The sequence below is a fragment of the Podarcis bocagei genome (assembly GCF_964188305.1).
Source record: "Podarcis bocagei genome assembly, chromosome: 2".
In the NCBI taxonomy this organism is placed as follows: Eukaryota; Metazoa; Chordata; class Lepidosauria; order Squamata; family Lacertidae; genus Podarcis; species Podarcis bocagei.
In genome coordinates, this window is record NC_138126.1 from 68,339,554 (window position 1) to 68,364,082 (window position 24,529).

A 24,529-nucleotide genomic window follows, 5' to 3' on the forward strand; every position below is an offset into this window, starting at 1 on the left:
TCAAGTAGTCATCTGGCAGAGCTGTAGGGTGTTGGCGTCCATGGATGCTTGCTGTGGCAAGCTTGTATGGTATGGCACTTTGGGGATAAAGAAGCTTATGTCTATGCTGACTTCATGATTGAAGCAAGTCCAAGTGAGGTGTCCAGTCCACCATCAGGACCAGTTTTGTGTGATTAGTCTTGAGGCCTAAGAGTGCGGACAAAACGCTTGAGATGGTGTGGCCTAATATATGCCTCCTTGACCAGTGTGTCCTGAACCCCTGTCCTACCTGGCAGCAAGTCAGTGTGCCATGTTCAAAGTCCGAGGGTCTATCCACATAAGCAAAGTCCAAAATCTGAAGGTCATGAAACAAGGTTTAGGGTCAATCCAAGTAGCCAAGTCCAGCAGTCAGGATACAGTCCCGAGTCAAACCCAAAGCACAGCCCCATGGCAATCCAGGAACATCCAAGTCAAGGTCTACATGGGCAGTTGAGCAGACAGAGCACCTCAGCACTGTTGCCCTTTTATACTTTGCATGCTGAGTGCCACATCTGGGCTTGATGAGGCATGTGACCCTCACCTGCTCCAAGCCTACTCCAGCTGAGGAATCATACACCTTCTCCTAGGGCTAGCGAGCCCCAGCTGGCCAGCTAGAGAGTTGGGCTGTGGGGCCTTGCCTGCTTCAGCCTCCTGGAGTGCCCAGCTTGCTTCTCCCTATGCCTCAAAGCCTGCCTTGTGCGTGGAGACAGGGTCCCCTCTGGTGATGGGTCCTGCTGCACTGGCCCCCATCCCCTTGTCATCCCCCATCATCCTGTGAGTACTTCCTACACCAACCTCTCCTTCCCCATCCCCAGCTTGCCCCTCTGTGTCTCAGTCCTGCATACACCCCTCACTGTGATCCTCTTCTCCTTCCCCCTCACCATTGTCCTGCCAGTTCATGACACTGGCTAGTTCAAGCAAGCCAGGGGACTTGACCAGGTGAGCTCAATTTGTGGTGAATGTATCAGAAGGGCAGAGTGCTTGATGCCTTGAAAGAGGTGGGGCTGTGTTCTCTCCTTAAAAAAAAAAACATACTTGATCCAGAGACAGTGAACAACTACCACCCAGTCACTAATATCTTCTTCCTGACACGGTAGTTGCCATTCAGCTTCAGATACTCTTGAAGGGTATACCAGCCTGGGTTCAGGTCCAAATCAGCCTTGGTCACCTTACTAGATGACCTTTATCAGGAATGAGACTGAAGAAGGTGAGATCTGTTGGGGATGATTGTGCCACATTTGCATGGGATTTGGTGTGTTGCAATCCAAAAAGGGGCATTTTTGATACAGACCACCCAACTATGGAACTTATTTTCCTTCCAGATAAGATCTGTGAGCTTTCACTACCAGTTAAAAACTCATCTTTTGGTTGGATTTCTTCTACTCTGTACTCTGCATTTCGGTATTTTTATTTGTACTAGATGCTGTGGATTGTTCGGTGTGGATTGTAACTGTGTTGTGTGCTTTTAATTTGTTCAGAACATTTTAATTATTGTTGTGAAGGTATGTTGCCTGAAAAGTAGTCTATAAATCTAAATACCTTGTTGCTGCTGTTTGCTGTTGTTGGTTGAAAGGTAGTCCCATTAATTGCAGTTGGGCTGACTTCTAAGTAAGTATGATTCACATTGCAAACATACTTGGAAATAAACCTCGTTGGTTTATGTTCACGTGATCTCTGTTCACTCTGGTATGGCTGGTTCCAGTTTCAGGTGGCACTTAGACAAAGTGTTTCCTCTTGGGAGGCTCTGGTGACTTTACCTGGTGACAGTGCCAGGCAGAAGCAGCATCTGCATTGCTCTGGACAGTGCTGGGTGCCTGGGTCTAGCTGTCATTTTAATTCTTCACCATGCCCTGCTGCAATGCTATGTTTGTGCCATTGTGAGGGATTTTTATTTTTATTGTTAATTATTATTATTAATTATTCATTAATAAAAATCCAATGGAGGCCACATCAATACAATGCCAAATCACAATACAATCAAAAGAGCCAATTAAACAGTTCCAAATTAAACATTTTTGGATGACTTCCCACATTGTGAAGGATTTAAATGGTGGTTTGACCCAGCTACCAGTACTGCTGGCTTGGGGGTGGGATTCAAAGGGGGAAGACAGGGCAGGTGTCAGTGATGGGCTCTATGGATGGCTGGGGGCCTGGCAGCTGCCCAGGAACACCAGTCCGCAGCTCCCATTATCCAGGCAAAGCATGCCCAACTGGAATAAATGGCAACATTCCCACTATCTTTACTGTTCTGGATTGCACTTCTTGTGTTTAGGATGGATTCACACATGCATAGGGATCAGTTGGCATCTCATCACCTGATGGCATCACTTAATGACCATCAGCTGAAGAGGAGGCCTTTCACTGGCTACAAAACGATGTGAAGTTTGTCTATGGTGTTTCGTTTGATGTTAGCTGTCACTCGTATGCAAGGAATCTCCCAACACTGCAGTGACTGACCAATGAACATCCATATGTGAATTCACCCATAGGCCATCCCTTAGCTATAGAATGGCCTTTGCCAACAAGGTGGCTTCCAGATGTTTTATGCAATGACTTCCATAAGCCTCAGTCAACTGCACCATCACAGTGGCCATGCTGGTTGGGGTTGACTTGAAAACATCTGGAGGGTGCCAGGTTAGGGAAGAGTGCTATAGGATCACAGTACTATAATTGCAGTTCTGAGCCTAAAGAGAAGAAATGCAAATAGACAAAGTTATAACTTTTGCTGGACTAATTTCTAAGGATATAGGAATGTGAAACTTTTAAGTTCCACAAACCGCTTCATCAGATTACTGCCTGATAAAGACTTCTGTGTGAAATGAGTTTTCACATTTGAACACTGATAGTTCTTTAAGTGTATATCACCTTGTTTATTTTGCATTTCTGTTTAAAAATATATTTTTATTGTTACAGAAACATTACGGTGTGTGTGATTTGTGATGGACTGAATCGGTTATCAGGCTGTTATTTTTAAAAAAGAGTTTGCTGTGCAATTTCCTGAAATCAAAGGCAACAACAGATTCTATATATGGTAGGCATTGCATCTTCAGTCAAGAAATATATAGGAAGAGATAGATAAAATCCACTGCTGCTTATAGAAAACCACAGCTGCAATCTCGTATCCAACTTTGACAAATGATAAGAGTCCATGCATGGAGACCGCCAAACATTTATAGCAAACTACTTCTGTGTGCCACATCCATGCAAATACAAATGTTATTAAGATGAAGTGATATAGATAGAATAGCGTCAGATAAGTAATAGGGAAATCAAGGGACGTATCCAAGCTATGCTGCAGTAAATGAATATGCTCCCAATGGTTTCAAGAAGCTGTAGTTATGGCTTTCATTCTTTCTTGACTGCAAATGAGACACTGACTGAATTATACATTCATTGTATTCTTACAGCTCTGATCCTCCAGGTATAGGAGATGCCCTTATGATGAGCCCTTCACATCTAAATCTTAAACATAAGTCTAAGTCCCATTGATTTCAATGTGTTTAAGTTTGCAGCACTGCCTAGAGTGAGACAAAAAAATAAGGCATGTGTATACATCTTTTGCAGGCTATGGGTTTGTGCTGTGGTAAAGAAATATGAGCGTCTCACCATTTCTGCTTAGGCCTATGAATGAAAAGTGCATATACAGTGCATTTCCTAAATGCTCAGAGTGGTCTACATAACAAATATTGTCTCAGCAATCCTTACAGTAACACAGCAAGGTAAGATAGCATTATGACCCTTCATATTACAGGGGGTTGACTGAGGATGAGACTCACTTAGGTTGTGAAGTGATTTCACATCTGTGGTGAAATCGAACTGATAGTTCAGGCATTTAACCACTGTGTTATAATATGGAGATGGATAGATGGATGGACAGATAGATAGATGTGGCTCATGACATGATCACAGCCAGCTTAATCGAAAATGATATAGGATTATACTTAATGCCATATGTCATACCATACCAAATTGCTTGCCCCATACCTTGAATTGCAGGAGTGGTTCATCTCGTACAGTGGGCAATGCCATTAAGATGTATCAACTCATCTAGTATTATGGGTATGTACAAGGACAGGCATTTCCAGTTGCCTATGTGACTTTGGAGCCAGGGTCCTCTGCAAAGTCACGGACAGTAACCTTGATAGGAAATGTTCATTTTTTCCTTGGGCACATAATAAAAAAGCTAGAGCTGTCATTAAGCCTGTAGACAAGCCATAATGAGACTTGCTGCTTTGCAGCCACTTGCAAAGAACAAAACGTAAAGAAAGGGGGGGGGACAGGGACGGCCAACCTGAATTGAAATATTAACCATTTGAAAATAAATGTTTATAAATGAAATGAGCGAATAGTGCAAGAAAGGAAAACAGTTTCTAGTTAATGTTGCTGTAGTTTGGATCCCATCAAAATGGTTTGAGAAAGGGTGTCATTAATTGCGTACAAGGGATTCATCAAGAGCAACACTCCCTTTTTGTTGTTTCTGCAGTTGGGCTTTGGCTCATTGACGGCTTGCTTTGCTTACAAGGCTGCGTGTTCTCCTTTTGCTCTGCGACAGTGAGCCACCTTTTGCTTAGCCGAGTCCTACCGCAATCTCAGCCTGCCGTGGCTCTCCTTGGTTTTAATCAGTTTAATTGGGCTGTTTTATAGGTTTGGAAGAAGCTTTTGCAGCAAGGAGATGCGGGCGAGAGGATGGGGCCCTGGCACATAAAGTTCGCTGCAGTCTGAAGCGCATTTATTTCCTCCCTCTCCTTTTTTCAGCATTTCCATTTGGAAAGAGCCTTCCGAATGACTAACATGCCATGCGAGGGCAATTTTACCCCACCTGTCTTCTCCCGTGCTTTCTGTTTGCATGTACAATATAACCATCTTCCATGGGGTTCCCATAAAAAGGGTGTAAGCATATAATGGGGGGAGAAGGGGCTATCTTGGCTGAGTCACTGCGGACAGAACTAAGGGCTCTTCAAGGCCAAAGACTTTGTGACCTGGAACTAAGTGGTCAGACTCTAAAAGCTAAAGACCTCAGCAGGCTCTCTCATGTACCCAGTGAGCACCGACTGCCGTTTGAAGAGCCCTGGAATTTACACCCTCATTGAGCTGCAATGGCATCATTCTGCCCACGGCTGTAATTCAGCCACTGATGAGGTTAAGCTGTTCAAACAATGAGCTTCAAGTAAGGCTGCATAACAGCTTAACACATAGTGAAAACATTGGACTTGTCAACAGATTTCAAGTGGGATTCCCCTCCTGCTTTCATGTCTAGGTACAAACCATGGGTGAACATTATCTGTACTAGGTGTAAATAAACTCAGGGCTAGGACTGTGTATTTGATAAAGGGGAACCATACCAGAATGAAGGTGTCTTCTTCCATTTATCCCTGTGTCCAGTGCTTTTTTGCTTTAAAAAAAATGATTAGGGGCATTTTCCTACTCATATTGAAAAACTGCCCCTCAATGAGGTCAAACTTAGATTCACAAAATGTTTAGGGGTATGCGTACCCCCAGAAAAAAGCACTGCCCATGTCAGTTCCAGTTTATTGGTTAGTTTGTCCAGAGGAGGGCAACCAAAATGGTCAAAGGCCTGGAAACGATGCCTTATGAGGAACGGCTAAGGGAGCTGGGCATGTTTAGCCTGGAGAAGAGGAGGTTAAGGGGTGATATGATAGCCATGTTCAAATATATAAAAGGATGTCATATAGAGGAGGGAGAAAGATTGTTTTCTGCTGCTCCAGAGAAGCGGACATGGAGCAATGGATCCAAACTACAAGAAAGAAGATTCCACCTAAACATTAGGAAGAACTTCCTGACAGTAAGAGCTGTTCGACAGTGGAATTTGCTGCCAAGCAGTGTGGTGGAGTCTCCTTCTTTGGAGGTCTTTAAGCAGAGGCTTGACAACCATATGTCAGGAGTGCTCTGATGGTGATTCCTGCTTGGCAGGGGGTTGGACTCGATGGCCCTTGTGGTCTCTTCCAACTCTATGATTCTATGATTCTAATTAGGCTGTTTTCCATACAATTTGATACCATTGGTCCATGCTTACTCTTGACAGGTCTCTCAGAAAAACAACACCACATACATACCCCACTCACACACAAAAACAAATCTCACTACAGCCCACCAAAGACAACCAACCACATCCTAGGCTACCCTCAACCTCTCTCACCACCAAGGAAATACAACAAGTGAATAGTAAAAGAACTCACACAAGTGATCCTGACACAAAACCCCACACATACACTTAGTAGAAGAATAGAAGCATTGCCACCCAACCCAACCCCACTCACTATTCCCCCTCGTCCTCTTTTCTTCCTAACCTAACAATGTAGGCAACAACAATGTCTCACAACAAATGAAACTGATCTGTAGAAAACACAACCTGAAAAAAGAGACAATGCACATATTTTTATAAGCTAAGAAATCTTTAATAAAAATATATTTTAAAAAAAGAACTAGGAGGCTCTAAACTCTTCCACAGCCATCCCCCTCACTGGCCTGCTTCACACTGCAAATGTTTTTGCCTGGCTGGAATGTGGCCTTGAATTCTGGTCATGCCTCTTGCTTTTCCAGATGCAGGATAGAGGGCATGTGTAGAAACTGTTTTACTATAAAAATGTTAAATGTCCATTTGTTGCCCCATCTACTTTTTGCCTCTGTGTCCTCTGGTACGTTGTCCAGAATGGAATGAGACCTTCAAGCTGAAAACTGTTACCCACTCAGTCTATATCATATTATAGCCAGTCCATTCTCTCTCACGCACACCCATCCCTCAGTCACTGCAGGTTGCTTTTCTTCAGCAGTTTGCACATCCTCCATGCCTCTTTACACTTCGTATGGTGCAGTGGTACCTCGCAAGACGAATGCCTCGCAAGACGAAAAATTGGTTTTCCATTTTTTTGAGTCGTTCTGCAAGACGAATTTCCCTATGGGCTTGCTTTGCAAGACGAAACATCTTGCGAGTTCTTGCGAGTTTGTTTCCTTTTTCTTAAAGCCGCTAAGCCGTTAATAGCCGCTAAGCCGCTAATAGCCGCTAAGCCGCTAAGCCGCTAATAGCCATGCTTCGCAAGACGAAAAAACCGCAAGACAAAGAGACTCGCGGAACGGATTAATTTCATCTAATTTTTGTATTTGATCTTATGCTTTTCTTCTGCCATCTTCAGGATTATCAAATTTCTGGCTTTTAAGACCCTGTAAAATGTGAGTCAGCAAGTCAAATTTCAATATCGCTTTCCTTATCTTTACTTCTTACTTCTGTGATATTCTATCATTTCATCTCATTTGATAGGCAAAGAATTATAAGACACTTTATTTGGGATTTGTGTATGTTCATGTGGGTGCTTTTTGTTTTTTGTTTCTTTTTTAACAGATGAGGGAACAGAAGCAGAGGGAGGATATTTTAGCCACATTAGAAGCACTGAAAGCTCCTGCATATCTTGCAGAAAACTACCCATTCAGAGGCCACACACGTCAGCCAGAAATACATTCAGAAAATGAGCCTGGCTGGTTTTTTAATTGAATTATATACAAATATTGATTGTGCTGCCCATTTTAATATTTAATCTCTCTCTCTCTTTTTAAAAAAACTATGCTTTCTGAAGATTTTTTCCCCCAGGCATTTTAAATTACTGTCTAATTATTTTTATGCAGCAGGTGGCAGAATATATATAAAAAGTGCTAATGCAATAATTAGAACTACACTTTGGAGAAAGTTTGAGGGCATGTGAGTCCTGTCTTCTTCAGGAATAGCCAATTTGGTGTCCTCCAGATGTTGTTGGAACACAACTCCCATAATCTATTACCAATAGCCAGATTGGATGGGATTGATGGGAGTTGGAATCCAATAACATCTGGAGGGGTCCATGTTAGCTACCCTTGTACCAAAGTTAGACATGGGGAACCTTTTTAGTCCGGTCATGACTTGAGGAAAATTGACTCATAGTGAAATGGGAAATCCTAGGGGGCCATGTCTGGACTGTGGGATGAAGCTTTCCCACCCTTGATCTAAGAATATCGAAAGATAAGCTAGAGGCATAAGGTTACAAGCCTATAAATTGTCTGAGGAGAAAGAAATGAAGTACAGTAGAACCTCGGCTTGCGGACATAATCTGTGACGGAGGCACATCTGCAACTCGCAGTGTTCGCATCCTGAAGCACCGCGTCTGTGCAGGTTTTGGCATGATTCGGTGCTTCTGCGCATGCGCAAAGCGCAATTTAGCACTTCTGCCCATGTGCAAGCGGCAAAACCCGGAAGTAACCCATTCCAGTACTTCCGGGTTTCCCGCGGTCCGTAACCTGAAAACACATAACCTGAAGCGTCCATAACATGAGGTATGACTGTAAGTATGTGCATGTACGGAAGACTCAGAAGGTACTGGACAGTCTGAAGTGGGTAGGTCAGAGAAAATATCTAACAAGAATCAGGGAGGAAAGAACCAGTTAAATATGAAAATGGAAAAAGAAACAGAAAAAGTTGTGCAGGTTAGGAGGAGATGTGTTTGAAGGAAAGAATAGCTAAAGCAGCTCCAAAACTGTCAAGAGTCATATAGGATGATGCCAGCAGGTTCTGTTTTTCAGATACAATCTTGAGAAAATGGAGGGACACTCTCTTTGAATCAGAGTACAGAGGGCATGATGCTGAGATGCCATATGAAAATATTCAGAAGGCCAATTTCTGATCCATGTTGTACGTTACATTGAATATCAGAGCTGATAGATGTATATCAGGATATACCATTTAATCACTTATTTTAAATAATAATATCCATTACTGAAGGAGCAAAGTTAGGTAGCTCACCAGTTGCGACTGGTGCACAAAAGAGGAATGAATGCAGATAACTATAGTCAAAAATAGTGTCTTGCTTTCTCATTTGGCATATTTATGAGGCATGTCCCTGATTATTGTTTTCCTGTGCTTCCATTTGTCAGAGATACTAAACATTGCTTTGTAAGCCGCCTGAGTGAGAGAGCTATTCATTTATACAAAATTGTATACCCCGCTTTCCCCTTTCAAACAGAAATCACTTGAATATATTTATGAAAAGTGCTACCCACCAATGACAGAGCAGCACCGTTGCTTGAAGTAAAAGGAGCCCTGGCGGAATCAGACCAAAGGCCCATCTAGCCCAGAATCCTGTTGTCACAGTAACCAATCGGAAGCCCACAAGCAGGACCTGAACACAGCAGCATTCACTCCACTTTTCCTTTCCAGTTACTGGCCTTCAGAGGCATACTATCCCTGATGCTGGAGGTAATTCAGCCTTATCCTCCACAAATGTGTCTAATCCCCTTTTATAGCTCTTCGAGGTGGTGGCTATCGTGACATCTTGTGCTGTGTGAAGAATTACTGCCTTTGTCGCAAATCTTCCAGGTCTTAGTATTCTGAGATAGGGAGAAGAATCTCTTCCTATCCACCTTCACAGCATCGTACACAGTTTTCACACGCTTCTCCCAATTGCTGCCTTTTACTCTCAACTGAAAAGCTCCAAATATTGTAACACGTACTCCTAGGAGAGATGTTCCAGCCCTGTTTTTTATTTATTTTGGTTGTCCTTTTCTGGAACTCGTTTCACTCCGCAATATGCTTCTTGGGTTGTGGCAGCAACGCAAGAGATGAACATCAGCTGGTATTCTTGATGGCTTTCCTACCTTTGAATGAAAGATTATGATTCAGCCACAGTTAACAAGAATGGTGGATTTATGACAAAGCAATAGGGCACACAAGAAGTCAATGTAGTTGTGTTGGGTCACAAGTAAAAAATGACAAATGCCTTTAGGTGGGCAACCAAATTATCACAGAATAGTGTGCAAGCATTTTAGCTCGTAAGCAAAGCAGGGGGAGGAGAAAATGGGAGTGATGCTGAAGCCATCTGGGCACAGTCTTACAATGGAATGGCAGAGGGGATTGCAGACATTCAAATAATGATGCTTAGGTCCTCTGCAGGTATCAGATTGAACCAAGTGCTGGTTGGGGCTGATGAAAGTTGTATTCCAAAACATCTGAAATGCACCAGGTTGGTGAAGGCCATGTTAACCCTTGAGTTGAGTCCCCAAGCAGTTGCATAGTGATCACTGAGATCTAATTCCAGGTAGAACTTGCTTCCATCTAAAGAACAGTTTGCGTCAAAAGCAGATTGGACTTGTGCTGGGCTCCTACAATAGGTACCAGTTCATCTTAATAATGATTCCTTGTGAGCACCTCCTGACCACTACCTTCCTAGCGGTGGCCATTGACCAGCAAAGCATGGAGGTTACTTTCTAGCATGGACCAACCCTCAGCATGCTTAAGAGTAGAGCTGCAGACACACTGGCTTCTTGGTGCATTATTTTTGAATGAGTGGCCATGGGTGGGGAAGGATGGTTAGATACGATGCAAAATATTATGACATTCAGCAATGTTGGAAAAGAGAAAGCTGCTGACAGTTGACAGAGAAAGTGTAAAATGCTCACAACTAGTAGCACCATTCAGAGTAGCTAAGGTCCACATGCTTTTCTATGGAAACGAAGGGTTTGTGAAACAAATGTGCCTGTTTCAACTGCCATGACTGTATGAATGGCTTGTGCCCTGTTATTTTTGAGAAATAATCCAGCTACCCCATTGCAACATTGATCTCTGTGTTCAGGAAGCACTGCAGATGACAGAGCCGGTGTGCTGCAATGGTTAGAGTGCCAGACTCTGACTTGGGAGAGTCTTCTGCAGACCTTCCCCACCCACAAAATGCAGAAATCAAAAGCGGAAGCAAAACATCCTTTGTTGAGGCCTGCAAGTAAAGAATGGTAGCCCTAATTACCTTATTTGCAGGTGCCTCCATTTTGCTGCAACTGTAATCAATGGCATTTTGCAAAAGCCAGCCCTACCTAGAAGACTAACTGATTCAAAGGACTGATGAAAAGTTGCAGGAACCTTGCATTTTCAGCTGTGCTATTCAAATTCCATTGTGGCATTCAGGCAGCGGTGCCATTTTGTCACCTCCCCCCCCCCCTGTGATGACACTCGGGGATGCCTGCACCCACCCACCCTTCCTCCACCCCTGCATACAGGCTAAGACAGCTGCTTGCTCACACCAAATTGAAGTAAATTAAGTCATCTCCAACCACTTTCTTGTGTCAGTTCCAAAAACTCATCTCTTGAAGCCTAAGAATCACTGAGCAGGTAAGCAATCAATTGAAACTACCTCTAAACAACATGGAACTTTAGAAATGATCAGGCAGCAAACAGCCAAATGAATATCCAGTTGTTAAGAATGGGTTCCAAAGAGACCCCTATTTAGCTCACATCTTAAAAACAAGTGGATTGCATGTGCTATATTAAGCCTTTCTGACTGCAGCAAAACCTCATTTATCCAGAAAACCCATATGTGGGCCATTTTATTATCCTGTAATATTTGTCACAAAAGTATATTCCACCACCTCTGTAGGGATCAAAGCAGTTTACAATAAAAAGGCACCAAAACTGAATGCACATTAGGAATCTAAAACGTTGATAAGATTCAATAAAAATACAAATTGCAGCAGACAACTGGATCAAACAAGAATAGTACTAATAGCCCCAGAGCAAACCCAAATCAACAGCAATCACGTGTTCCTATTGAAATAGTGGGTTGAAAGACAGAAGCAACTGCATCCACAAGGCAGTGGTGGATACTGGAGTCTCAAATTTCAGTAGCACCCTTTGTGACATCAAAAATTGGCACCCCCACCTTCTTTTGTGCATCATAGTTGTGGTGCCCCTCAGGCTCTGAACCCAGTGTGACTGAACCACCAGTTGCACTTCCCTAAATTCACATATGCATAAGACCAGAAAGATCCATCCATTACTTAGTATCTTGGTAACTACTGTTGTGGCTATAGTCACTGCTCTTGTATCTGGCCAAATCCAAAAAGTGGAGGAGAGAATAATCTTAGATTTCAGTAAAGGCTGTGGTAGTGTCACAAAACGCAACAGCAACAGTGGTGGCAAAAGCAGCACACGTGCGTTATCAACATTTTTCAAAGTTGTACTATGTGAGCATTCTTTGTTTGACTCCACAGAAACTAAATAGGGATTTGGCTGTAATATTGTGTACTTACAGATAGGTAGCCGTGTTGGTCTGCCATAGTCAAAATAAAAAAATTCCTTCCTGTAGCACCTTAAAGACCAACTAAGTTAGTTCTTGGTATAAGCTTTCGTGTACATGCACACTGTGTGCATGTATCTGAAGAAGTGTGCATGCACACGAAAGCTTATACCAAGAACTAACTTAGTTGGTCTTTAAGGTGCTACAGGAAGGAATTTTTTTAATTTTGATTGTGTACTTACTGTGTGTAGGAATTCAGCTCTCTGTAAACCTTATTTTTAATTTTCTGTGGAAAACACTATACACATGTGCAAACAACCACTTGGCAGTCCACCCCCTTTTCTCTCTCTCGTTCTACTGCCGCATTTATTCATTTATGATATTTATATTTTGCCTTTCCTCCCAGGAGTTCAAAGTAGCATACATGATTCTCCCTCTCCCCATTTTCTGCAAATCATATGATCTACCAAAGTATCCTTCTGGTTCCTCTACTCACATGATGATGATGATTTTATTATTTATACCCCAGCCACTCTGGGCAGCTTACAGCACATACATACATCATCTACTGCGTTTTTGAAATTCCAGTAGGAATATGTGGGGAAAGTTGCTTTATGCTATGAACCACCTTGAGATCTACAGGTGTATGGCGATATACTACATACATACATACATACATACATACATACATACATACCAGGGTTGCTCCTATACTTCTCACATTCTACTACCCGTCACCCCACCCCATATTTCCCTCTCCTTGGCACCTGCGTAGAATTAGGCTGATGGCTGCAGGGTACCCTCCACCCCCAATGAAAGGAATCTCCCACTGGTTTACAGCAGTGAAAAAAGGAGGAAGGTGGAAAATGCCCACCCCTTATTTTTATGTTTCTTCTTTCCTAAATAAATACCAAGCATCCATACAACAAACCCCATAAAAGGAACATGATCCAGCAGCAGCAGTGCTGATAATGAGAAATTCTGTGACTTTGTCAATTAAACCTGTATCAGGTTCTGTTGTAGGCAGGAATTGTTTTGCCAGCGTGTGCTCTGCACTCCTTTAAACACCTGTGTGTTTAACACGAACAATCAAAAAGCAGTAAGAGAGCCAGTATGGTGTAGTGGTTAGAGTGTTGGACTAGGACCTGAGAGACCAGGGTTCTAATCCCCACTTGGCCATGAAACTCACTGGGTCACCTTGGGCTAGTCACCGCCTCTCAGGCTAAGCTACTTCACAAGGTGGTTGTGGGGATTAAATAAGGAGAGGAGAACCATGTACACCACCTTGAGCTGCCTGGAAAAGAAGAAAGAGTAAAATGAGAAACAATGGCTTAAGGATTTGGTCATTCCAGAACCTGTATTAGTTTAGAATATAAGAACATATGCTTGCTAGATTGGGCCAAGAGTCCAGCAATCTAGTCCTGCATCCTCTTCTCACAGTGGCCAACCAAATGCCTCTGGATAACCAACAAGCATACTCTCCCCTCCTCTGGTTTCTAGAAAATGGTATTCAGAAGCAATGTTTCCTTTGACCATGGTGGCAGAGCACAGCCATCATAGCTAGTATCTACGAATAGTCTTAGTTTGGTCACACACACCCCCAGCCCTTTTCTCAATATAGTCATAATCTGCAGCTGCTCTGGATAAAGCTGGACACATGTAAGGGGCACTAATCAGACAAAAGTAGCACAAACTCCAACCCTGTTTGGTTTGCCAGTCAGTTATTGCCTTTTCACTTTCCTAACATACCAGAATAAATTGTGTCCCTATGAAAAGAAAACCAGCTGATTTAGCTTGGAACTTTTATCACATTTTAAAGAAAACTATAAGCTTTATGCATCTAATACCTTTGGAGTTGTTGTTTTATAAAACAAACAAACCCCAAACTCCTAGATATTTTATTGCATCATTCCCTATGGTCTCCCTATAGCCCGTAGTTAATGAGAAGAAATCAGTATATTGCATTTTCTGGCACCTCTCTGCTGAACTGGCAGGATTCTTTGGGCACCAACTCATTTGCTGTTTAATTGAATTTTTTTTCTCCAGGCTCATTTCCATGCAGAACCTCTTTTGGAATGCAGATTTACAGCCCAGTATTGATTCCCTCTCTCCCTGTTTTCTCCTGAGCTTGCAAAGCAAAGATACAAATTTTTAAAGCAGCCGCAGCCCATATTGCTCCAGGGAAGATATCAGCTTCCAGTGGAATAATTGTTCAGGCCTCTCTGAAACAAGTGCTTCCTTATTCCTTTGCACATATGTGCATGCGCACATGCAGACATGCAAATCTGTGCAGCCAGCTTTGGATAGGGTAGCCAGATGATGCAAGGTCTACCTGCCAAAATCCCATCTCCTGCATAGTTATCAAAAGTGCAGGCAACCTGCCTCCTTTTTCATCTCACTATATTTATTTTTATTTATTTATTTTTTAGAATATTTATTGAGATTATGCAAAAAATTACACGTAGAGAAAAAACAAACAAAAACTAACAAACACAAGCTAATGAGAAAGCTAACAATAAAGCAACCTAAAAAAAAGAAAAAGAAAATAATACAAAAAACAAAAAACAGATAACTAAGAAATAGGAAAAAGAAGAAGGAAAAAATATTTTAAAAAAGAATAAATCCATTTTTCAACATCTTTGAACTCATTTGCTTATTTCCTTGACCTCCTCACACCTCCCCTTTTGTAATCCCGTTTTCCAAGTCTTTTCAGCAAATCCTTACCCTCTTTCATTTATCTTTACTCTATAACTTAACCTATTATAACTATATATTTTCATCCATATAACTATCTATATTTACCTATTCTTATTAACCTTATTACCAAAACCACTTCTTTTCAGTCCAACATCATTTTAACATTCATTAATTTTACAGTATTTCTGCAAATAGTCTTTAAATTTCTTCCAATCTTCCTCCACCATTTCTTCTCCCTGGTCTCGGATTTTGCCAGTCATTTCTGACAATTCCATATAGTCCATCACCTTCATCTGCCATTCTTCCAGAGTGGGTAAATCTTGTGTCTTCTTTCATCTCACTATATTTAGAGTACATTTCAGAGAAATAATACCACCGTAAACATCCTGATTTGACTGGGACATCTCAGAATTACAGAAGCCATTGCATCCCGGAATATTCATTTCTCAGTCCCATGCTCTCACACAAGTCATCTGGCTCTTCAAGAGTGTGGGATGAAAAAGACACACGTTCTTGGGTGCTGTGCTCTCAGCTTGCACCCGTGTGCCACTCCTCCTCCTCCTCTGTGTTATGTGGTCTGAGCAGCACCGGTCTCTGGAAGTACATCATGAGATCAGACCTGGCAAAAAATAAAGCATGGGGGTGGAGTCACAGCAGCCCTCATGTGTATGCATGTGTGTATTGTGGGCTGGCGAGCAACTGGGCAGAGAGACGAAGCAGTGGTGGGCGAAGGTGCACAAGGGTGGAGACCATCAGTGGGATGGTGCTGGGGGGAAGGGAGTTGTGAGTCCCAAGGGGGGAGGCAGGTGAGAGGGGTAGGGCCTCTGTCAAGGAAGAAAGTGGGGGTCACTGAATAGGGTTGGTGTATCTGTGGAAGGGTTCGGAGGCATTGGCGGGATTGTGTGATTTCAAGTGTGTTGAGGAACTGGGTCATGTTCCAATTTTCCTTAGACCACATAACACCAGTCCTTAGACCACATAACTCCCAGTACGTTTCTGAGCACAATTCAATGTGTTGGTGCTGACCTTTAAAGCCCTAAACGTTCTCAGCCCAGTATACCTGAAGGAGCATCTCCACCTCCATCGTTCAGCCAGGACACTGAGGTCCAGCTCCAAGGGCCTTCTGCGAGAAGTGAGGTTACAGGGAACCAGGGCTTCTTGGTAGTGGTGCCTGCCCTGTGGAACGCCCTCCCATCAGATGTCAAGGAAATAAAAAACTATCTGATTTTTGAAGATATCTGAAGGCAGCCCTGTTTAGGGAAGTTTTTAATGTTTGATGTTTTATCGTGTTTTTAATATTCTATTCGGAGCCGCCCAGAGTGGCTGAGGCAACCGAGCCAGATGGGCAGGGTATAATTATTGTTGTTGTTGTTGTTGTTAGATGTTGGAGGGTATGGAAATATAGCCTCCTGATTAATAGAGCCACCAGTGCTCTCATGTACGCCAGCATACACACAAAGCACCTGTATTTCTCTAAGATGTCTTTGTCTATTCATTCCTAGGGAAACAGCATATTTTCAAGTGTTTGTCAGGGAGGTGAGGAAGGTTCCTCTCCACTGAAGTGAATAAGGACTCTTTTACCAGCAGAAAAGATCCATGCTTAGTCTGGAATATCTACATCCTCAAGGAATCACTGACCTGAGATTCAAATGTGGAGTCCGTCAGATGCTTTTCTCACACTATTCTCATGAAAATAAATGGCTCTTCCAAGGAAGCAGTGCTTGGTAGAATGCACCCTAGATATATGTATCACCTTAAATGAGCAATAAATGAACTCATTCCAGAGCTGGAGGCACTCTCTGTGAAAGAGCAGTGCAGGCAAACAGAACCCTGATTTCATATTCCAAATCATTTCCGGTCATAAATTTGTACCTTCCAGAGGCAGAGCAACATCTTTACTGATGAAACAAAGGAAAAACAAATTTAAAAGAGGGGGACAGAGAATAAACTCAGAGCGGTCAATTGTAATTTGAAGGAAATTACCCCATTAATAATTCCCTGGATGTCACAGAGTGTTCAAGAAGGTCAAGGGGCTGGAATGTGAAATGGGGCACTTTGCTATCTACCCACCGTTGCAGCCAGAATTTGGCAGGATTGTACTAGAATGTGGATTCTATCTCCTTTAAATCACTGGTTACCTGTGGCTTTTGAATATGTAGGCAATCATTTTATGTAGGGGGAGGGCAGTCAGGGACGCGGACTTATAAAAAATATTGGGGGGGCCCGGGAAAGCTCATGAATAATAAATAAGCTCATGAATATGCAAATAAAGTGGCACCGCCTCCTCGTGAGCGAATAGGGGAGAGCGTGCTGCGCCTATTAATCAGCTCCGGAGCGGAAATTGGGTGGAGCTTTTGCTCGGGAGGGAGGGCAGGAGGCATGCAGCCAGACCCTGTGCATTTTGGGCTGGGGGAGGGGCGGCGATGGCGCTCTGCTGGAGGGGCGCCGGAGATTATTGGGGGGCAGAGCCCCCCCAAACGAATTTTTGAGGGGGCTCGGGCCCCCTCAAGCCCCATGGAGTCGGCGCCTATGAGGGCAGTACCTCCATGATAGAGTATCTGCTTTGCATGCAGAAGATCTGTGGTTTGATTCCCAGCATTTCCAGGTAGGACTAGGAATGTCCCTGTTAAGTTGTAGGTGAACATATCAGACGACACAGCGATTCTTCAAACAGCTCTTGTTTATTCACAGGCCAGAACAGAACTGAACTGAAGGGTTCAGCCAGCCTGCTTATATAGAGCTCCACTACAATGCAACAGTAACCACTTTCTGTAACTATCCAATCACTGAACATCACTTTCAATCTCTTATTTGCATATGCGGACCTGAGTGAAAACTATCTACAGTATCCCCCTGCTGGCCCCGGGTGACAACCTGGATCTGACCCTGACCCCTCAGGCAACACCATCTCTCCATTATCAACCTATAGAAGCATGGCTATGCAACTGTGTATCTGTTCTGGCAATCACATCCTCCACTGGTCAAGCTAGTTTTTATCAGCCTGGTCAATTAGCTCAACCAGCTACTGTAATCTAGACAAATGTCTGAATGATTTCTCTTTCAGCCCACAGAGAAGGAAGGAGTCTCTCTAGGGCAAAAGTAGCAGACAAAACTCACCAACTAAATGAGTATTGTTATGGGAGATGTTTCTGTGCTGAAAGGTGGATGCAGTTTATTGTAATGGCGCACCAGTACAAACTCTGAATACAATCCAAGATATTTTTATGCCTCTATTTCCTAGGAAGGTGCTGTAGGATTTGTACATTGGATTCGCACTATATGTGAATGATTTACACAATCCCCATGAGATCTAGTCCCTTAACTCACTTCCCAGCCCTTCTGAAGTCGTTCATGATTCTACCTTCATCTCAGATGGTAAAGGGAGGGAGGAGAGCCAATCCTCATTGTTGGAACACCAAGCTCTCAGAAGTTGAATCAGTAAAACTCATGAAGAGATGAGGTCTGGATGTCAGATGGGTACCTTCATATTCCACACACTCCTAACAGTCAAATCCCTGATACTTAGTTCCTTGTGGGTGGCTTCATTGTTTAGACTTACCTTTTAGGTCCCAGTACATTTCCGAGCACAATTCAAAGTGTTGGTGCTGACGTTTAAAGCCCTAAACGGCCTCGGCCCAGTGTACCTGAAGGAGCGTCTCCACCCCCATCATTCAGCCCAGACACTGAGGTCCAGCTCCGAGGGCCTTCTGGCAGTTTCCTCACTGTGAGAAGTGAAGCTACAGGGAACCAGGCAGAGGGCCTTCTTGGTAGTGGTGCCTACCCTGTGGAACGCCCTCCCATCAGATGTCAAGGAATAAATAACTATCTGACATTTAGAAGACATCTGAAGGCAGCCCTCTTTAGGGAAGTTTTTAATGACTGATGTTTTAATGTATTTTTAATCTTTTGTTGGAAGCTGCCCAATTATTATTATTAATGCAATTCCCAGACTAAACATTATGGTTCAGATTAAGAGAAGTCAAGTCTCACCTACATCCCATTCAATTGAATGGGGTGAGCAAATTGCAACTACCTGAAGTGTACTGATTTCAACAGGACCTAGACATGCTTATCTGTAACACTCCAACTGATGCATCAATGGAGGGGTGAAGGCCAACATTAAATCTGATCTCTGTGGTCTTTGGTAGGTTTGGATTTGAGACTGAGAACTGAGAGCTGGGATCAAGACTGAGATATTTTGATCCCAGCATGGCAGCCAAATTTCTGTAATGAATAATGACTAACCTAGATAGGAAAAATCACAGGCCCCTGAAGTGTCACCACACTGTGCAGGGAATTTAGGTTCCAACTAACTATTAAAGCAAATGGAAGATGACAGAGCTCACACACTCTGCCCACTCTTTAGAAAATGAAAATGTCAGCATACTGCATGCTCTCCTCTGTTATTTGCCATGTAATTACATGGTAATTGATGCTTCATAACGGAAAAAAAATTTGCAAAGTGTGTTTTCCCACCAGGATACAATGCCAAAGTTCACATTTCTGATTTAAGTCGGCCTCCAGGTCTGTACCTAAATTAGCAGAAGGATTTTCTTCATTCGTCATCTTGCTTGATCTTGGGTAGCAGTTGGGATTCTGTGTTCGGGAATGTTTGGGCTGAGCAAACAAATTAGCAGAGACCAGCTTCATTAAGAACCCACAGAGGTATTTGTCATGGCTTATAATGGGAACAGTGTGCTAGCTGCAATGAATTCTGATCCCAGATCCTCACAACATGGGGCAAAAGATACAATTTCAACAGGAGAAGAAAAGGCTTCTAATTAAATCTCTGCTTGCTCTCTTCTTTTCTGGCTCAGCCTCGCCGCTTCCAAAGAAACTGGAGCAGCAGCCCGATCCGCTCCTAAACTAATGTCCCCTTCAGATTTCCTGGACAAATTGATGGGAAGGACATCAGGATACGATGCCAGAATCAGGCCCAATTTTAAAGGTATGCAGTCACTCTTGGTTCATATTTCACCTCCATTTTGTTTTAGATCAGAACATGAACTTTGGGCTTCTTTTCACCAGATTCTGTCTGTGGGACAACAGAGCTAGACCCTGCTCCTAGATAATCAATTGCTGCCTTCTGTTTCTTCAATTCCTCCTCTTCTTCCTGTGACCATAACTCATGATCAAAGCTAATCTACAAATGTCGCAGAATAAAGCCTAAGAATTCTGAGGTGGTGGTAGAATGGACTGAAATGGTTTAAGTTTCAGAGACTGACAGGAAATTATAAATGCTCGCCCTCATCAAACAAACAAACAAAAGATTTACCAAGCAGAAAGCCAGCATTTCAAGGAGAAATGTTTCCCTACCACACTAGATATCTACTCGCAATGTGTGTGTGTGTGTGTGTGTGTGTGTGTGTGTGAGAGAGAGAGAGAGAGAGAGAGAGAGAGAGAGAGAGAGAGAGAGAGATTAATACAGCATATTACATAGGAGAGCATTAAAAATGTGATTCCTCTGGAAGCAGTATACACTGTCTCAATCCATTCTACCCTTTTATGTCCAGCTCATATTGCTTCATGTGTAGACCTAGCCTAAGCCTGTTTCCTGGACAGGATGAAGAGCCATGCAAAGGATACTCTTGGAGAAACAAAATACTGCGAATTTCTATCAAGGAAGGATATATATAGTTTTAGTTTTTAAATTTTAATTGGGAAATGATTTATACTGAATTAATCCTTTTTTTAAAAAAATCCTTTTCTAAAAATCCACAAGCATTACTCCTGGGGTTAATAAAAATAGAAGTCCCCCCCCCCTCAAAGAGAGAGAAAAAATGTTTCTATATGCGATAACAGCCATCCGTGTATTATTAGTGCAAAAAATGGAAAACAGATAAAGTACAAATAAAAGAGGAATGGCACATTTTACTGTTAGAATATATGAAGCTAGCAGAGATGACCACTAGAATAAGAAATCAAAATTATGAAAGACATAAAGAGGACTGGATCTTGTTTATGGGACATATGGGAAAGTATTATAAGCAAACAATTTACCTAGCAGGATGGTAAGATTTTCAGCAGAATAAGAAATAAATAAAGTATATAAAAGTTCACTGGGTGAACTAAGAAAATGTGGGGGAAAGAGGGGATAAAAGGAAACATGGAAGGATAGGCTAGGTGACAGTGGTGTCCAAACTTTTTTCAAAGAGGGCCAGATTTGATGAAGTGAAGGGCCGTGAGGGCTGACAAAGGGCCGACCAATGCTGTTAACCTTTTTTTAGGATTAAAGTTGTTGAGCTTTTTAAAGGATTTTACCCCAGGAAATAAACTGCCACAGGGGCCAGTTTAAGCCGGCCAGTAGGGGCCACATTAGGCCCCTGAAACAGACCTTGGGCATGCCTGGGCTAGGAAGTCGATCAAGTAATGTTTTCTGAATTTTTGTCTATTCTTTGAAATCTTAAAAAAGATACCCTTTTCTTTATTTCAGAGATTTTTCTTTATTGTATCATCTTTGTTCACATTTTGCTGATATAGAATCCTATTAGAAACGCAAATAAATATGAGAAAAGGAAGGATATATATTTAATTTCCTCAATTCCATGAAAGTCTCCACAGAATGGTGTTGATTTATAAAGAAGCACAAGAAATTACTTAAGCATCTATTTAGCACAATGTTCTGTCTATAATGGAAAGTCCTAACAACCCTGGGTTCTGAGTATTCTGTTCCTTGCCATCCACTCCCATTTGCCAGCAGTTTAATGTAATAGGCACCCACTGAGCATATCAATGGTGGCAGTGAATATCCTACCCACTAGTCATCAAAATTCTGATTGCCCACAAAAGAGGATCTTATCCAGAGTTCATTATAATTTTTTTTTATGGCAGACTTCCATGAAACTAATGTACTTTGTTGGGATGAGGGGGGTTGTCACTTGCCTATTTACAAACTACCACATGCTGATTTAATTTTGACTGGCTGCCTTTTAGCTGTAGTGATATGCTAAAAGGATAGCATATTTACACACCATGTTTTCCGATCTATGCAAAATCCCATATATTTCAATTACTCCCCTTATAGCCTCTGCATTTAATTTAATGTCACAACTAGCTGTAAGCATCTCCAAGCAGTACGGAGGATTATAATGCATAATCTCAACATCTTGCTAGTAACAGCTGTGAAATTCACAGGCTACGATCCAAATGCACCATACTAAGATTAGATTCATCAATGGATCTGAGATTCAGGTAGGTAGCCGTGTTGGTCTGACGCAGTTAATCTGAGTCAGTCATGACTAACTTGTCCATTGATTTCAACAGGTCTACTCTGAGTGTGAGTCATTCCCTACCCACAGACTTTTCATGGGGTTTTCCTTATTTTTCAGTCAACGTTCCCCTGCATGTGACCTGAAACCACCAACCCACATATACATATCAATCATTGTCTCTTTTGTGATACCACTCATCATAACTATGAACCCAATCCCTCTCGCGCACAGCCAATCAACCAATGTAGCCATAAAGATTCATGACTCATCTTTTGTGGTATGTGAAGCACGAGTAAATGTATACACATTTTGACAGGCAGAAGGAAGAAAAAGAGATGAAAAGGTGAAATGGAATTAATATGCATGTGTATTTAAATTATGGGTGCTAATACACTTTATGATTGCTGCAGGAAAGTGGTTTTGTTTCTGCAGCAAATGTGTCAAGTGTGGAAGACACATAGGGCCGACCCACCCATGAGGCAAGCCTTATGCGACAGCCAAAGGTGGCAGGATCCACAGGGGCAGATGTAGATCTTTCTCTCCCCCCCTTTCTTGCTCCTGGAGTAGATATTCACTCATCCCTCCTTCCCTGGGAGGGTGTGTGTGCCCCATGTACATATATCTGGGACTCAACACATATACACAGAAGTTTAGAAGCATGTATTATTTCCACACTTTATGACAGTGTTCTCCAAATGTTCTGTACTACAACTCCTATCATCCCCCGGACATGCTGGCTGGGGCTGATGAGACTTGTCATCCAAAACATTTGAAGGGCGCTAGGTTGGGGAAGGCTGCTGTATGCTTTTTATTGCAAAACAAAATACCACTGGTGCTGCACTAGGGTTTCCTGCCCACCAGTTTAGTTAGTGGGGGACGAAGAGGAAGGGATCAGAGTTAAGGTGCTTTTAGATTGTCCACTGCTGCAGTAAACCCACAGTTGATCTGAGACAATTTCATATCACATGAAAGAATTTGCCCTTTGACAAATACACAGCAGCTGCTCCAACATCAGCCTTGGGCAGTCACTCTGCATTTTGCCAGAGCAGTCACCCAGGCAAGACTGGCCAAAAAGAGCTGCTCTGTGTGTGAGCCCTTTTTTGATATAACATGAAACACGTTCCGATTAAGCCAAGTGAGGAATCTGATTTTTGTGGCATTAGAATACACCTTTCGTTCTCGAGAGCAATCCTGCCACGTGGAAGGGCAACTATGCAATCAGGTGCAAAACAATTAGCCCAAACTGATGGAGTGTGTGTCTGTGTGTCTCTGTGTGTTTTAACTGCCCCGGAAGGCTGAGCAGAAGGGAAAGTTTCTATTTTTTCATGACCGATCCTCATATCCAAATTTAGCAATGATGAGCCTTGAGCCATCTCAAGCCTTTGAACATCAAGTTACCCATAAAGACACGCAAACTTGGGTGCCCCAGATACGAGTAGAGTCCGACTCTCACAGCTGCCACTTCCCTGGAGCCACGTTGCAGCTTGTCAACAGAGCCGAGATGGCTGTGCTCATAGTGAACCCTTCCCTCTATCCCACAGGGATCCCATGTGGCCAGTGGAGAACTTAAGATGAGGCACTTGCCTACTCTTAGCTCAGTCATTCTCCTTACTGTGTGCCAGCTGCCTCTGTCAATACCTCCCAAATCTGATTGTAATGTTTGCTTCTGCCCTGGCAACCAAAAAGAAGAGTTGTGAGGCCAAATGTTGGGGTAAAGGTTGTATTTATTGAAATATGACAAGTTGGAGAAACTGCAAGTAAATTAACCAAAATCAGAACACATGGGCAGGTGAGGATTTTATCTAACTCTGGTAGATCCCTCCAGATCGCTAGGCATGTGATGCAGACAACACAAGCTGGGTTTCCCCAATGAAGGGTGAGGAGGAAACTAGGTGAGCTTTGAATATAAAACCCACTGTCCAGTGTTCACTCAAAGTGTGCATATCAGACTTAAAGGGCACCCCCACACACAAGTCCCAGCAGGGATAAAGTACTGGCAGACCCCTAAAGGGTGCTCTTGTCTCAATAGTGCCTACAGTTTTCTCCCTAACTTCCTCATCTGCCCAGATTCAGTGCTCCATGAGAAACTCCTCTCTGCCATTCACCAGATTGCCAATTGAATTAGTCCCAGCAGTATGGAATAGGTAGGGAAAGGAGGAATTATAAGAGCTAATCAAAGAATCTCCCCACCCCTTAAAAAAATCCTGCTCAGGTCCTTCAACACGCAGCTAACCAAAGCACCATACCACATAGGGGGAGGGAAAGAAGGCACAGGAAAAAGGCTATGAGGAGGAGAAGGCTTATAAAGGCAGGTTCCCAACTGCTTCCTAATTGGCCACCAGGCCCCAGATAATTCCCCCTCTCTTTGGGAACCAACCGCCCACATCTTTTGAAAAAGGAGGGTTGAGGGCAAACACACACCCCACCAAAGGGCAGGAATAGGACTGCCATACGTCCTGAAATTTACATATGGGGTGCATTTCTGAAAGGCAGTGCTTTGTCCTGGATCTTAGGCAAGTCAGTTGAAAAATCACGTTTTTTGTGGTTTTTGTAAAATAA

At 42.8% G+C, this 24,529-nt stretch overlaps 1 protein-coding gene across 2 annotated transcripts in view; it reads left to right on the forward strand.

The window, feature by feature from the left end:
- The window catches only part of GLRA1 (glycine receptor alpha 1), an 82,030-nt gene that overhangs the window by 13,167 nt on the left and 44,334 nt on the right, over positions 1-24,529 (forward strand). For both annotated transcript variants that reach the window (XM_081181132.1, XM_081181133.1), the window contains exon 2: positions 19,577-19,707. In XM_081181132.1, the coding sequence (XP_081037258.1) occupies positions 19,577-19,707 (131 nt within the window). The remainder of the gene's footprint in view (positions 1-19,576; positions 19,708-24,529) is intronic.